Genomic DNA, 16,342 nt, shown 5'->3' with positions numbered 1-16,342 from the left:
CCTAGGGAGACAAAAGGCCTTTATGCAGAAAAGTATAAGACACTGATGAAAGAAATTAAAGATGATAGAAACAGATGAAGAGATATACCATGTTCTTGGTTTGGAAGAATCAATATTGTGAAAATGACTATACTACCCAAAGCAATCTACAGATTCAATGCAATCCCTATCAAATTACCAATAGCATTTTTTATAGAACTAGAACAAAAAATCTTAAAATTTGTATGGAGACACAAAAGACACCGAATAGCCAAAGTAGTCTTGAGGGAAAAAAACAGAGCTGGAGGAATCAGTCTCCCTGACTTCAGACAATACTACAAAGCCACAGTAATCAGATGATATGGTACTGGCACAAAAACAGAGATATAGATCAACGGAACAGGATAGAAAGCCCAGAGATAAACCCACGTACCTGTGGTCAACTAATCTATGACAAAGGAGGCAAGGATACACAATGGAGAAAGGACAGTCTCTTCAATAAGTGGTGCTGGGAAAACTGGACAGCTACATGTAAAAGAATGAAATTAGAACACTCCCTAACACCATACACAAAAATAAACTCAAAATGGATTAGAGACCTAAATGTAAGACCAGACACTATAAAACTCTTAGAGGAAAACAGAGCAAGAACACTCTTTGACATAAATCACAGCAAGATCTTTTTTGATCCACCTCCTAGTGTAATGGAAATAAAAACAAAAATAAACGAATGGGACCTCATGAAACTTAAAAGCTTTTGTACAGCAAAGGAAACTACAAACAAGACCAAAAGACAACCCTCAGAATGGGAGGAAATATTTGCAAATGAATCAACGGACACAGGATTAATCTCCAAAATATATAAACAGCTCATGCAGCTCAATACCAAAAAAACAAAACCCAATCCAAAAATGGACAGGAGACGTAAACAGACATTTCTCCAAAAAAGACATACAGATGGCCAAGAGGCACATGAAAAGCTGCTCAACATCACTAATTATTAGAGAAATTCAAATCAAAACTACAATGAGGTATCACCTCACACCAGTTAGAATGGGCATCATCAGACAATCTACAAATGACAAATGCTGGACAGGGTGTGGAATAAAGGGAACCCTCTTGCACTGTTGGGGGGAATGTAAATTGACACAGCCACTATGGAGAACAGTATGGAGGTTCCTTAAGAAAATAAAAATAGAACTACTATACAGCCCAGCAATCCCACTACTGGGCCTATATCTGAGAAAACCGTAAATCAAAAAGACACCTGCACCCCAATGTTCACTATTTACAATAGCCAGGTCAGGGAAGCAATCTAAATGCCCATTGACAGATGAATGGATAAAGAAGATGTGGATAAAGAACATTTATACAATGGAATATGACTCAGCCATAAAAGGGAATGAAATTGGGTCATTTGTAGAGATGTGGATGAATCTAGAGGCTGTCATACAGAGTGAAGTAAGTCAGAAAGAGAAAAACAAATATCGTATATTAACGCATATAGGAATCTAGAAAAATGGTACAGATGAACTCGTTTGCAGGGAAGAAACTGAGACACAGATGTAGAGAACAAACGTATGGACACCAAGGCGGGAGAGTGGCGGGTGGTGGTGGTGGTGTGATGAATTGGGAGATTGGGATTGACATATATACACTAATAATGTATAAGATGGATAACTAATAAGAACCTGCTGTATAAAAAAATAAAATTCAAAAAGGAAAAAAGATACATTATCAAATCAAAGGAGCTTATGCCTGGTATGATAGGGGTCACAGTCACTCAACTCCATCAGTCAGTTACCATGTGAGAATGCAGGCTTAATGTTATCAGAACTTCCACTTTTTCAAAAGAAGTTAGAAATTCAGATCTTCATCTGAAATATCTGAATTCTAAATTATTTTAAGAAGCCCTATATAAAACAAAAATTAAAAACATAAAACCAAATAACCAACACAACATCAGGCAAGTGAAGCAAAACCTACTTGTGGGCTAAATGTAGCCTATGGACTGACAATTTGTAACCTCTAGGAAAGGGATCAGGGTTTTTAGGAAAAGGCATTTGTGTGCCAGATCATGGAAGAAGGGGGCAGGTGGGGTGGGAAAGGAGACGTTATATGCACATGAAATTAGAAATGTCTTTCCAGGAAAAACTCTCCATAATATCTGCCACTCCACAAAAACAAAAGAGCAGAGTGAAAATTTACCATATCCTGTTTTCTTGAATTCCATTCCCTGGCCCCACTCCCCAACTAGATGTGAAGCTTGATGAGGGCAGGGACCTCAACTGTCTTGGTATCCTAATGTTGAGAAGGGACTGACCAACTTAAATTTATTCAACAACTCAAAAAAATTAATTTATTCAACAAAAATTTACTGAGTGCCTATAGTATGTGAGGCACTATTTTGGGGCCCTCTCAATGAATAAAAAAATTTCTCTCATGGAGTTTATCTTCTCGTGGGGAAAAAAGACTAAATGAATAAGTAAATTATATGGTAAAAAGTGCTATGAAGGAAAAAGAGGAAGTGCAAGGTGGAGGGGTAAAGGTAGGAGTGTGGCAATTTTTAATATGGGGACAGGACAGACCTTACTAGGAAGATGATAATTGAGTAAAGACATGAAGGAGGTGAGGGAATAAGACATGCAGCTATCTGGAGAATAGGCATTCCAGGCAGAAGGAGCAGTCAGTGATGCAGAGCCTCAGGCAAGAGTGTGTCTGGAGCGTGACAAACAGTGAAGAGCCCAGTGTGGTGACAGTACAGTGAGAAAGGGTGCCTGTACATCACTACAGGGACTTTTGGTGTTTAGCCATTGTAGAGTTTTTGAGCAGTGACGTCTGACTTACATTTTATAAGGATCGCGTTGGCTACTGAGTTGAGAACAGACTGAAGAGTGACAAGGATAGAAGCAACAAGACCAGTTAGGAAGCTATTTAAAATGATCCTGGAGGGAGAGAAAAGTTTAGCTTGGACTGGAGTAGGTAGCAGTGATGGCAGTAAGGGGTGATTAGATTCTGAATGTATTACGAAGGCAGAGCCAGAATTACCTAACAGATTTTTGTGAACTAGAATGAACTGAATAGAACTTTTAGCTTTCAGGGATATCAGGGTTTATAAAAAAACATTTTCTCATTTTCTATTTTGGTTATATCAAAGAAAGATAATAGATGCTCTAAGAACAGGGAAATTATGGGAGAGGCAAATCATCTCTCCCTTTGATTGGCTTTGAAGAATATGGTAGCAGTTAAAACACAAGCTTTGACTTCACACCTGTTAGGATGGCTATTAGATTAAAAAAAAAAAAAGCCAGAAAAATAATAAGTATCGGAGAGGATGCAGAAAAACTGGAACCCTTGTGCATTGCTGGTGGGAATGTAAAATGGTATGGCAGTTCCTCAAAAAATTAAACATAGAACTACCACATGATCCAGCAATTCCACTTCTGGCTATATACCCAAAAGAAGTTAAAGCAGGGACTCTTGAAGCAGGGACAGATAGTTGTACACTCGTGTTCACAGCAGCATTATTCACAACAGCCAAAAGGTGGAAACAACACAGGTGTCCACTGATGGAAGAATGGATAAACAAAATGTGGTAAATACATTAAATAGAATGTTATTCAGCCTGAAAAAGGAAGGAAATTTTGACACATGCTACAATATGGATGAGTCTTAAAGACATTCCAAGTGAACTCAGTCATAGAAGGACAAGTATATGATTTCTCTTATATGAGGTTCTTAGATTCCACTTATATGAGGTTCCTAGTCACATTCATAGAGAAAGAAAGTAGAATGGTAGTTACCAGGGGTTGTGGGGAGAGGGAATGGATACAGAGTTTCAGTTGGGGAAGATGAAAAGTTCTGGAGATGGATGGTGGTGATGGTTGCACATTAATGTATATAATGCCACAGATATGTATGCTTAAAATGGTAAATTTTATGTATATTTTACCCCCAACATAAGAAGGCAAAGTGAAAAGCACAGTAAAACCTGCTTTGTCTACCTCAAAAACAACAACAAAAATCTCAAAAAACACCAGCTCTGGAGTTAGGCCACCTGACCACTCATGAACTGTGTGCCCTAGACAAGTTCTGGAAACCACTGAGCTTTAGTTTCCTCATCTGTAAGATGGGGATAACCCTAGCCCAAAGGTTTGCTGTAAAGATTAAATGAGATAACCCTAGCCCAAAGGTTTGCTGTAAAGATTAAATGAGATAATATCAGGAAAGTTCTTAGAACAGTACCTGACACATACTAGATAATAAATACCAGCTATTATTAGCATAAGTGAGCTACTTGGTAAGTAAGCCAGCCAGAAGGCCTTGGATCCAGTGAGTTAGTCTATTAAGTTAAATCGTCACTATGGAGCTGCATGTGCTAAAGAAGCCACGCAACACTAGGTGTTTCGTGGAGTTTGCTATGGTTAAATTCAGATACAAGGTATTCTGAAGAGACACCAGTTAATAATGGTGACTGAGGTGAAAATGTCTCAAGTAATTTGAGAATTACCATATAAATATAAAACTGATTCCACATTAAAAGAGTAGGGTAAATTATGAAACAACATCTTAATCCAAGTTTTTGCATCCTATTAGCAATGTAAAGAAATAGGGTAATGTGGTGTAATTCTTTCACTTATTTATCAACTATTAAGTACCATGTATCATCCATATAAATAGACATACTGAATACATATAGATACACCACGTTGCACCTAGGCAATTAAAAAAGCTCCAAAATACCTTTTTAAATTATAGTGCTTTATAATGTTTCCTACCTTGGGCTGTTGGATTAAGAGTGATATTCTTGATATAAAGGATATAGAAAACTATGGTTGTGAATCTGTAGGAAATGAAACCTGAAGCAAAGCTCAATATTGTAGGTTCAGGTAACACACCTTTTTCTGGCCATTTACCCAAATTAAAATACAAAAGAAAAATTAGAGAACTCAATTTTGAAAGTGCAAAACTGGTGTGATTGCAAACATCACAAAGGTTGGTTAACCATGGCAGAAGTGGCAAAATTTTATTTTTGATTCCGGTCTTTAGAGATCTGAATTTAGATTTTGTTTCATGATTGCCTACAGTAAATAAATTTCAGTTCCTAGAAAGGCTAGTTACATCCTATTATACATAAGTATACCATCACTGTCTAAACTAGGCAAAAAGAAAAATCTTCAAGTCCTGGTTCTGATTCATCTACTTCAAGAAATATTAAAAACAAAGCTATCTCTTCATTTGTATAGCCCCAACATATGGACACAATTATAATGGGACTTGACTTAAAGCAGCATAACAAAATTTTGACAAAAGAAAATAAAATCTTTTGTGCTGAAGAAACTGTACAGCTGCTGCCACAGCTACTGCTGAGAGATATATGGTCAAGAAGGAAACACCCCTGAGTTGCTTAGTAGAATAATTTTAATCTGCTGGGTGTGTTTACGAACTAGTGTGGGGTATTAAGAATACAATGGGACATCCTAGAGTTCTGCCCACTTTGGCCATTCCGTCCTTCTCCCCTCCATACAGTGGCCCTTTAAATACACCTTTTTGGACCCACAGGCTCCTATATACCACACCTAGCCTGAAAGCAACTGGTCTAAAATGAGCCAAATGTCATTACGTACACATTTTTCAACTGATGTTTGGAATGATGTACAAACCACGGTAATCAGTTATGTTATAACCACCTATTCAGTCAAGGGGCCTCCATGCTCAGAGGCATAAAAGAAATGGGTATAAAGCCAGAATTTAGAAATTTGGTTTCTTTTTGATACAGGACCAAAGCTTATCTGAAAACTTTTTATAAACATGGCTAGACATACACCAAAAACCTGTGTGGCATGTACTTGATTCTATGAGTGTATTTTGTCTAAGTGTGTTAATTGCAGAAAGCCATTTCCAGTCCGTTAAATACATTTATTTTGACACAAAAAGGGCTGTTGTGATATTAACTGTCTTTCATAGCCTGAATGTAAGCTCCATACAATTCTTAGTTTCAGATTCCACTAAAGGATTATAGGTTACCTTGGTGCATTAATCGGAATCCACTTACATTTTTGACAATGGGACGAGGGTCAACTGGATGACGGGTAATTTCTCTGCTTCTGCCAATGCTAGCACTGTTTGTGAATAAGTGCATCATAAGAGAAGCAGACTGTGATCCTGAGAACACTGACTGGTGAAGAGTAAGAAGGGGGTAGGGGACTAAGTCATCCTTTCAAATGCTGACTTTATAAACTTGACTAGATTGGTAAGAAGTTTCCTTTCCTTGAGCTTGTGGATCACTGCCCAGAACACAAAGGATTGTCTTGCTTGCAAAGTACTTTTTCACCACCCCTTCCATGGGGACCATTTTAATAAGTATTTTAAATTAACAAATGAAACATCCCACTACACTGCTGCACCTGAAAGAGGGAAGATGTAAGAAAAAAGCAGATGCAAATCTATCTAAAGAGGGAAGATGTGATGCTATGTGAGAAAAACATATTTATACTTACAATGAGCAATGTTTAAGAAACACAACAAGATCTCACAATGGTGACTATTCTGGCCACACTAACGCACCATTCCTATTAATGATATAGGCCAGGTCCAAAGGCTGAAGAAGATTCCAACCAGGGATGTAATAAGCCTAAGTACAGAATCTTTCTGACAGAAAGCCAAAACGATAATAATATCAAACATCATGGTCCTTGATTTAAACAAACAGTGCTTTCCTGAAATCTAGTATCACTTCCATAATGTAATGTATTTCTATTTCCCATACTATTGGGAGAGACCCAGTGTGTTCTTGTATTTTTTCTGAGGTTTTTCTTATTATAGTAGCATTCTTGTGTTTGCCAGATATATGACCAATACCATTTTAGAAGTCATTTACCAAATAAAATCAACAACACACATTGAGATGCAATGATATCAACCACTCATGAGTACTCAAGAGTTTTCTATGTTAGTTGACTGTATTCACATACCCTGGGACACAATGAATGCCTAATGTAATTTCTACCTTCATTTAAAAATATGAGACTCCTTAAATGCTATATTTTAATGTCCCAAATGGAGAGGCAGAAAATATTAAACTGATATGGAAATATAGTTTATGGGATGGAAAAATCAAGAGCTAGCAAGAATAATTTAGAATGATGACTTCTATAATTATGGAAAGATTACTGTATTATTTTTCTATCTTAGCTTCAAATACCTGATAGAGGTGCCCAACTTATAACATCTACATGGTGGCAGTCTTGAGAACTTACTGCTTAGAGCCACTGCTAGCTTTTTTTCCCCCAAAGTCTTTTTCTTCTAGGACACACTCCTAGATCCTGTTAAGGCTGATAGCCCTGGGGATGCCACAAGTAACACCACCTACTCAGACCTGATTTGCCAAGAATACAGGCCATATAAGTCCTGTCTGATTAGGGAATGATCTTTTCTTTTACCTTCTGACAACCTATTATTTTCATCTCAACAAAGCACAATCTATACTTTAAAAAAAAGGGTCTAATTTTGCAGATAATGATTTTTCTATCCCTGATCAACTACTACATTATCCACATCACACTCTAGAAGACTGTGGATAGAAAATAGCATATGTCAATATCATCATCAATAGGGAAGGGCACACCCTTTTAATATTCAGTAATGAAAACCAGAAAACTGAGCTCAAATAACTCCTAATAAGTGGAAACTAAGAAATTTACCTGGGATTGGAGTTGAGAGGGGGATGAAAAGGATGGGGAGTAGAAAAGTAGAGGTGGTTTGTTTCGGGATAAGAGACGATTAGTGTCTTTGACTTGTAAGCACTGACTCAGGGAAAACTTGATAGAGTCTCTGGTTTGCCTATCCAAGTGTACTAATGCCTCTGTTAAAAGATGATTCCATAAGTGTTTGATTAAAATTTACCATAGAGCCAGTTTTCTTTCCTTTTGCTAGTAATGTGCCCTGTTGCTTTACTTTATTGACTCATAAGGGCTTTTACACAAGAGGAACTATCAGAATGTATGGAACCTACATTTAGATTTCTGAGAAAGACTGAAGTATCAAATAACCAAGTTAAATACTTGGTCTTGGTTATACCTTATAAAATCTCAACTTATGGAAAGGAGAGCACAAAATAAGCAACAATATCCTTTAAATATATGATGGTAGACATCTAAAAACACTACCTCTCTTAATACTTAGGAGAGGGTAATGAGCACATGCAGCAGAACATTTCTTGCAATATTATCCTTCCTCAATCACTTGAAGTCACCCTCTAAGGCACTAGCTATGAAACTGCCTCTAAAACTATTAAACAGAAAGCTTCCAAATCCACAAAAGAAGAGAAATACTTGGAAAATGAAAGCCAAAGGAAGTGAAAGGCAAATAATCAATTGCAAGGCAGACATAGTTAGGTGAAAAGAAACATGATACTATACTTTGGTTTTGCATTTTTGTATTCTTCAGTGTCTGTGTCCTCGTCCTCTGAGTACCAATTATCTCCTCTTCCTCCAGCCAAGAGGCCCCTGGCCGCCAACAGTCCTGCAGCATTCCCATAGCCAGTGTATTTCAGCAGGCTATCCACTGCAAAAACAGAATAGGTTTTTAGACAGGAATCCTTGAGTCCTCACTATCATCACCAACTACTCACCAACACAGGGAGGCTAGAGATATATGCCATGGTAGTAAATCTTAAAATTGAGGGGTTTCCAAAGTGTGGTAGCAGTGATCCTACATGCTCTGAGGACCAAAAACCTTTTTTCAGGTATCAGAAATTCAAATGAAGCTGTTTTGAATATAGTTTGTGGCAGGAGTGGGGCTTCTGTGACCGCCAGGCCATTGGGAAGGGTGGTGTTTTAAGTTTTTGATCACAAATTTGATTTCTTTATTCAGTTTCAGAAAAATGATGATTAGAAAGTTAATGAAAGCCAGACTGACATTTTACCAATATAGCACATAATGTAAATCTTTCTTATTCCTTTTATAGGAATTAGAGGGAAAGAGAATAAGAAATAAGAAAACCTAAGGATATTAGCAAATAGGATAGGCTAAGTTACTCCTTTTTCAAAGAAGTCAGCAACAATATGTAAGCACATTATACCCACTGAAAGGCAGGCCAGGAATTGCTGGACCTTAATAATGGCTCTATCACTTACTAGCAGGCTCTTTACTCCAGTTTTCAGATACAATTAGAATAATATCTACCTCACTGGTTAATACATGCAAGGTGCTTAGGAAAGTATCTGGTACAAACTAAATGTGTTTTTTTCCCCTAGTAATATGTAAAATGATTATTTTATTTTTTAAAGATTTATTTATTTATTTTTGGCTGCATGGGTCTTAGTTGCGGCACTCGGGATCTTCGTTGAGGCATGCGGGATCTTTTGTTGCGGCGCGCGGGCTTCTCTCTAGTTGTGGCATGTGGGTTTTCTCTTCTCTAGTTGTGGCGCACAGGCTCCATGGCGCGTTGGCTCTGTAGTTGTGGCACACGGGTTCCAGAGCGTGTGGGCTCTGTAGTTTTGTAGCATGCAGGCTCTAGTTGAGGCACGTGAGCTCAGTAGTTGTGACACATGGGCTTAGTTGCCCCGCAGCATGTGGGATCTTGGTTCCCTGACCAGGGATCGAACCAGCGTCCCCTGCATTGTAAGGCAGATTCTTTACCACTGGACCACCAGGGAAGTCCCTAAAATGATCATTTTAGACTTATCTTAACAACAAGAAAAAAAAAGCCCAGTGAAGCACTTGGTGCAGGTCCTGTGTAAGTATTAACTTGTCATCAGTTCATCAATGTAAGGGGAACCCTGAATTGTAGGAATTTTTTTGATTTCTAAGTACCTTTAAGGAAAATACTAAGGAATATTTAGCAGCTTTATTTAGAAACTCTTTTCTTCAGGTACAGTTTCAAGGTGAACACTATTCAATCAAAACATAAAAAATGGCAAAATTTACTTAAGGCTTTCAATAAAATGTCATTCTAAAGACAACTGTAGGAAACAAAACATAACACTACGTATTTTATTCACATATAAAGCGTTAGTAAAATCTACATCTGAAATACTACTGTAATTCATATAACTTACCTCAAAAAAGAAAAAATAAAGCTGGAGAAGATTCAGAAGAGGGCAATTAAAATGACTTTGGGGACCTGAAAGGGGCAGTGGATAAGGAACTAAGTGGTTAAGGAAAGGGGATATATATAATGAGTATGAAACCATGAAGGGCATGGATAGGATGTAGGATGAATAGTCCAGGATAGAGTTGTTCATTAAATTTTCAAATACTTGAACAAAAGGGTACCTCCCTCGACACTGAAAATAGGTAATTTGGGGGCAAATAAAAGGAAGTCCTGCTTTCAAAGGACACAGCAAACTAGTGAAATTTGTGCAAAAGGAAATACAGATTAATAATATACGTAGACTAAATAAAGTTTTACACTAGTCACTTTTAACTATTTTCTACATTAAAATCTACTGGTAACCATGGTCTCTTTGGTAATAATTCTCAATGGGTGCTGGGTAGAGTCATATTAGAATTTAATGAGGGATCATGGTGGTGTAATCTGAAAACTCTGAATAAATCTGATATGCTCCCTCTTGCCTCCACAATACGGAGTGATTTTACATAAGTTAATGGATTCTTGATGGGTTATTAGGGGAAGTGAATATCCAGTATATACAGATATTCTTAATATCCATGACCTTAACCACATGGTCAGATACAAAGTCACTGAGGCTGAAGGATCATATATCTGAACCCACATGACAATAATACTCTCACTAAGTTTTTGGATAAGGTTTATTTTTTTAACAAATATGATGTTTATCACTTCCAGAAAAGAAATATTCACTGAAAATGTGAAAGTCTAAACTGAGATGATATAAATAAATGGTTTAAATAAATATACTTAAAAATAACAGTAAGAAAGACACAAAATGTAAATAACCACCTACAGTGGCCAGACATTAAAACAGCTTAAGAATACAGTTTATGAAAGGCCAAAATAGGTTAAAAAGAAGTCAACAGAACACTAAATAACCTGCTTTCTTATGCAGAAAATCCTCCTGGAAGCTAATCAATAGTAAAAATCTCTAGCACTTTTATGAAAATAGTGCTTACTGCTCATTCACTGGAACAAACATTCTGTGTCAACTCTGTGACAGCTTGGGTTACAAAGACTGTTTCAGACATACCTTGCTTTTAGAATAGTAGACAAGGCTATAGCCAATAGTTTAAAACTCAAATGAACATTTGCTAATGAGATAAAATACTTAAAAATGGGGGTTGGGGAAGAGGAGACGAATGGACTACAAAATCCACACAGTGAGAGGCATTTTCTTTGTGAAGTTCTGATTTATATTATTTGGTGGAGTGTTTTTAGTTACTTTTTAGTCTATTTTCATATATACTGTATAACATCCTGTTTGATATTGTGAAGGTAGTAAGAGGAAAATGGACTGAATTTGGATGTTAAGATGAGTTGCTTAGGCAAACAAAAGATCTTCTGAGTGGTCCTTAAAAAAAAAGAAACACAAATATATTTGTTCTTTGTCACAGTACTCATCCATGCAATTAGATGAAACTGCCGCAGAAATGAACAAAACAGCATTCAGTCAGAAAGTTGCAAGAAATATTTCACCATTATTTTATCAAGATGCTAGAAGGCACTATGAACAGAGGAAAGCAACCACAGCAGCACACTGCAAAGTCAGAACTGCGCCGGTAGTAATGGCATTATTGCTTATGTAGACGTGGGTTTTATCATACTCTACCATGAAAACCAAAAAAAGGGGTTTTGCTCTTTTACTATGGAGAAAGAATGGCAGAGCCAGATTCTACCCAGAAACCATTCCCCCTTCTCTGTTACACAGAGAAGGATTTACAATCATTTTCCATTCAGTTAAATGCTGTGACTCTTTGAAATCCTATACTAGAAGCTTCCTCTAACTAGTCTTCCTACTTCCAGTCTCACACCCCCTCCATTCCTGGTTCCACACAACTGCCTGTTATATCTTTGATATTCTTTTTTTTTTTAATTTTATTTTATTTGGCCACGCTGCAAAGCATGTGGGATCTTAGTTCCCCAACCAGGGATTGAACCCGTGTCCCCTGCATTGGGAGCACGGAATTTTAACTACTGGACTGCCAGGAAAGTCCTGCTGTTATACCTTTGTAAAGCAAAAAATATGATGTTACCACCTTCCTGGATAAAACCTCTAAAATCTCCCCCAAAGGCTAAAGCTCAAGTTCTAAAACAGGGCCTAAAGGAATCTTCATTTTGTCGCACCTGCCTTCTTTCCCAAATTCATCTCCTATTACTCCTGTGCATTGTGGGTTCCTCACACTTTGAACTAGTCTCTTTTCTGTACATACCAACGCTGCTTCCCACTCCTCTGTTGTCTTAGGTAAAGACTTTCTCTGACTTTCTCCACACCAACCAATCACTCATCAGGTTGCTGCAGTACCTGGCACATTCCTCTCATATGGTGCTTACCATAGTATCCTACAATTATTCCTTTGTATGGAGAAGTCCACAAGACAGTGTATTCACCATACTGAATTCATAGACAACACAAATATTTGGCCTTCCATTAAACATTTATGGGGTACCTACTATCTGTAAGGTACTTTGTTGAAACACTAGGGATCCAAAGATGAAGACAAGATTTCTGACCTAAAGAAACTCAATGTCTAGAATAAAAGTTTGATAAACAAAAAGTTACAACATAGCAAATGTCAAAAGTATTAACAGAGATAAGTAACAATGGTACAAAGCAGAGAATGATGAACTCTACCTCAGATGATCTTCACACAGATATTGCTTAAGGTGATCTTCAAGAATACATAAAGCTCACTATGCTAACAAAGATGGGAGAGGCATTCCATGCAAAAGGAACAGCATCTGCAAAGCTATGGAGATATGCCAAGGAACAGTGCAGTATAATCATGCAAGAGTAAAGAATTTAGTGTGATTAAGCAGAAAGTGCAGGGTAGGGAGTGGATTTCGGATACACTATAGAGGTAGGCCATGGAGGTAAAATTTAGATTTTACCATGTAGGTGACAGGGAGTCACTGCAAGTTTTATAAGGGGGAATGACAATATTATATGTGTATTTTAGAACAGTCCTTTTCTTAGCCCTGTGTAAGACAGAATGAACAAAACCTGACCAGAAACAGAAGGATAGGATTATTTTAGTAGTTTATTAAGAGAGACACAGATTTGGAAATCCCCCCAAAGCAGGGTGAAGCAGAAGCCAAGTGAGGGGAAGAGACGGCTCAGGAAGCAATGCAAAGTGAAGATGGGGCCAGAGAGAGCTTTATGGAATGCTGGCAAGTCGATGTGGACAAAGATACGAGTTAGCAACTCAGACTGAAAAGAATGAACAGAGAGGTAAGCTCAAAGGAAATCTAAGAGTGTGTTGTAGCACCGAAAAAATGACAGTGGTCAATAGTGTCAATCGTTATGAGAGATGTTATACAATAAAGACTAAAAAATACACATTCCTTTTGAAAAGTAGTTAATTTGTGACCTTCCCGAAAGCATTTTCAGTGGCATCTGGGGAGTGGGGAATGGTGGAAAAGCCTTACTTGCAGCAAGTTGAAGCCTGAGTGGGTAATGAAGATACTGAAAAGAAGAACAAATCAGTCTTTCAAGATGCTAACATGTGAAGGCAGTGACATGAAGATGTATATAGATTGAGGAAAACATAGGGAGTTAACAAACAAAAGAACAGAGGGTAACAACTGATGAAGCAAGTCTTCTGAGAAGACAGGAAGGGAAAAGATCATCAGGAGAGGGAGACTGCTTAGCTCCAAGCTAAAGAGACGCCTATTCCTCTGAGACTGAAATAAATGAGACAAAAGTAAGTGTGTAACGGTGTGGGGCTATGTGCTGAGACAGTTCAAGCCTTATTTATCTCTTCAACTCAGCTCCTTCCCTACCACAACGCCTAGCACACACTGGGAGTTAATAAATGTGTTAAAAGGCGGGGGCTAGGGAGGAGGGGAATACCCCACAAAGGCAGGGGGTTGTTTTACAAATTATTTTCTTTTATTAAACTATGTAAGGCTTGTCTTTAGGACCCCTTATAAAGTACACAATATGCAGGGCAGGTAATAAGAATTTAGTTTTGTCAGCGCTCAACAAAACAAGTCGGTAGCATGAGCACAAGTTAACCTGTGGGTTGCTATCAGTTGGAGATGTAGTTTAGCCTGGCACAGATGGCACTTGGATGGCTTTTTCTGTGCCAAGTCTTCCATAAAATTTTGGTCTTTGTATCTTGCCCCATTTCAATTTTCCTTTTTAATCTTGTCTCTGTGTTCCTAACCCAATTTGATTGCTATTTGCTGTCTCTACTTAGTGGTCTGAACTTTGTGCCTTGGTCATGGTACCTTAACTTTCAAACTCAGCTTTGAATATCTTTAAGAGGAAAGTTCAGTCACTCTGATAAATTATCTTAAATTTATTTCATTTTGATATAATCTGCCTCCAAACCCAACCCAAACTCTAAAATCTGATGACTTATGAGTTGAATATGGACTATAGAATTTTTTGGCGGGTGGGGGGCAGAAGGTTTTAAATTAGAATTAGTTGACAGCATTTAAAAACTCTCCTGAAAAATCTAGGTGATTTGGTAACATTGGCCACATGCTCCTTCATGGTAACAATCAGCTGGAGCTAAAGAGCAGCAAGGTCTCTTTTCCAGTCTCCCACATTCCCCTTGTTCCTCCACTCCCAACCCACGATCTCCCCAACAATTAGCTAAGTGTCAGTTTTCATTTATCATCTTATGTTCTGTTCATTTGACTTACTTTATTACCAGCCTGGCACTTTGTAGGCATCTGAGTTTGTAATCCTTGATAAAGAAAGTAAATAATAGGAGGGCAGAGACCTTGCTTATCTTGTGTACCTTTGTATTCCCAGGGTCTAGCTCAAAAAGTATTTGTTGAATAAGCAAGCTTTTATTTCAGAAGAATACTTTTACTATTAAAATCAAACTAGAAGGAAAAGAAGTTGAATATATATAGAATTGTTAAAGATCAAATGAAAAAGATACAATTTTGCTAATATGGATTTGGGGCTCAAAGTTAGGACTATGACACCTCAAATACTGGGTCCCGGGGGAACAAAGCTAACCATTTCAAATTAAAAACAATTAACAGATTCATTTATCAATGTATATACCATACTTGTTATAACACCAACTCATTAGTAAGGTGATTGATTATATTTATATATATAATTTATGTATTTAGATATGTAAAATTATTTAGATATATATTTAGATATGTAATTTATGTATTTAGGTATGTAATATATATTTAGATATGTAATTATGGAAGAAATAAACTTCATTTTTCCCCTCTTAAAAATTTTACATGTACACAAGAAATGCATGCTCATTGTAGAAAAATTATACAATACAGAGAACTAAAAAAAGTCACCAGTCATTCTACCACTTAGAGGTAACAATGGATAAGATTTTGATGTATGTATATTTTGATAAATACTTTTTGATGAATGGATACATATGTGTGGTTTAGATTTACATGTATGTGTGTGTATATATGATCATACTTTAAATACAGCTAATTTCTGATCTCAGAAAAATCGATTTAATTCAGCCAGTATTTGCAGACTACTATATGCAAGGCATTATTCTAGTCAATGTCAAGATATCTTTTTTCATAGTCATGAAATAACTGAATTGTTTAAAAGAGCAGATGTTAAATAAACTAGTCTATGAGAACAGCTGAAGATAATTACAGTTGACCCTTGAACAACACAGGGGTTAGGGGTGATGGCCCTCCGTGCAGTTGAATATCCTCCTATAACTTTACAGTTGGCCCTCCATATTTGCAGCTCCACATCCGTGGACTCAACTGACTATGGATTGTGTAGTACTGTAGTACATATTTATCAAAAAAGAATCTGCAGGGCTTCCCTGGTGGCACAGTGGTTAAGAATCCGCCTGCCAATGCAGGGGACACAGGTTCCAGCCCTGGTCTGGGAAGATCCCACATGCCACGGAGCAACTAAGCCCGTGCGCCACAACTACTGAGACTGTGCTCTAGAGCCCGTGACCCACAACTACTGAGCCTGCGTGCTGCAACTAATGAAGCCCACACGTCTAGAGCCCATGTCCCACAACAAGAAAAGCCACCACAATGAGAAGCCTGAGCACCGCAACAAAGAGTAGCCCCTGCTTGCTGCAACTAGAGAAAGCCCGCGTGCAACAAAGACCCAACGGCAGCCAAAATAATAATAATAAATAAATAAAATTAAAAAAAAAAGAATCTGCATATAAGTGGACCTGGGCAGTTCAAACCCATGTTGTTCAAGGGTCAATTGTATTATGAGAGGAAATATGGCAGAATGGAAAG

General features: G+C 37.5%; 1 protein-coding gene across 4 annotated transcripts in view; it reads right to left on the bottom strand.

Annotated features, from left to right (window-relative positions):
* Nucleotides 1–16,342, bottom strand: part of RIC8B (RIC8 guanine nucleotide exchange factor B) — a 118,002-nt gene that overhangs the window by 23,034 nt on the left and 78,626 nt on the right. For all 4 annotated transcript variants that reach the window (XR_014326619.1, XM_082850842.1, XM_082850844.1 and 1 more), the window contains exon 8: nt 8,400–8,544. Coding sequence is in view for 3 of the 4 variants with exons in the window: in XM_082850842.1 (XP_082706968.1) it covers nt 8,400–8,544 (145 nt within the window). In the remaining variant the exon portion in view is untranslated. The remainder of the gene's footprint in view (nt 1–8,399; nt 8,545–16,342) is intronic.

The sequence above is a fragment of the Leucopleurus acutus genome (genome assembly GCF_964270905.1).
Source record: "Leucopleurus acutus genome assembly, chromosome: 11".
NCBI lineage: Eukaryota > Metazoa > Chordata > Mammalia > Artiodactyla > Delphinidae > Leucopleurus > Leucopleurus acutus.
The sequence above is the reverse complement of the archived record's forward strand: the minus strand, read 5'-3'. Positions and strand labels throughout refer to the sequence as shown.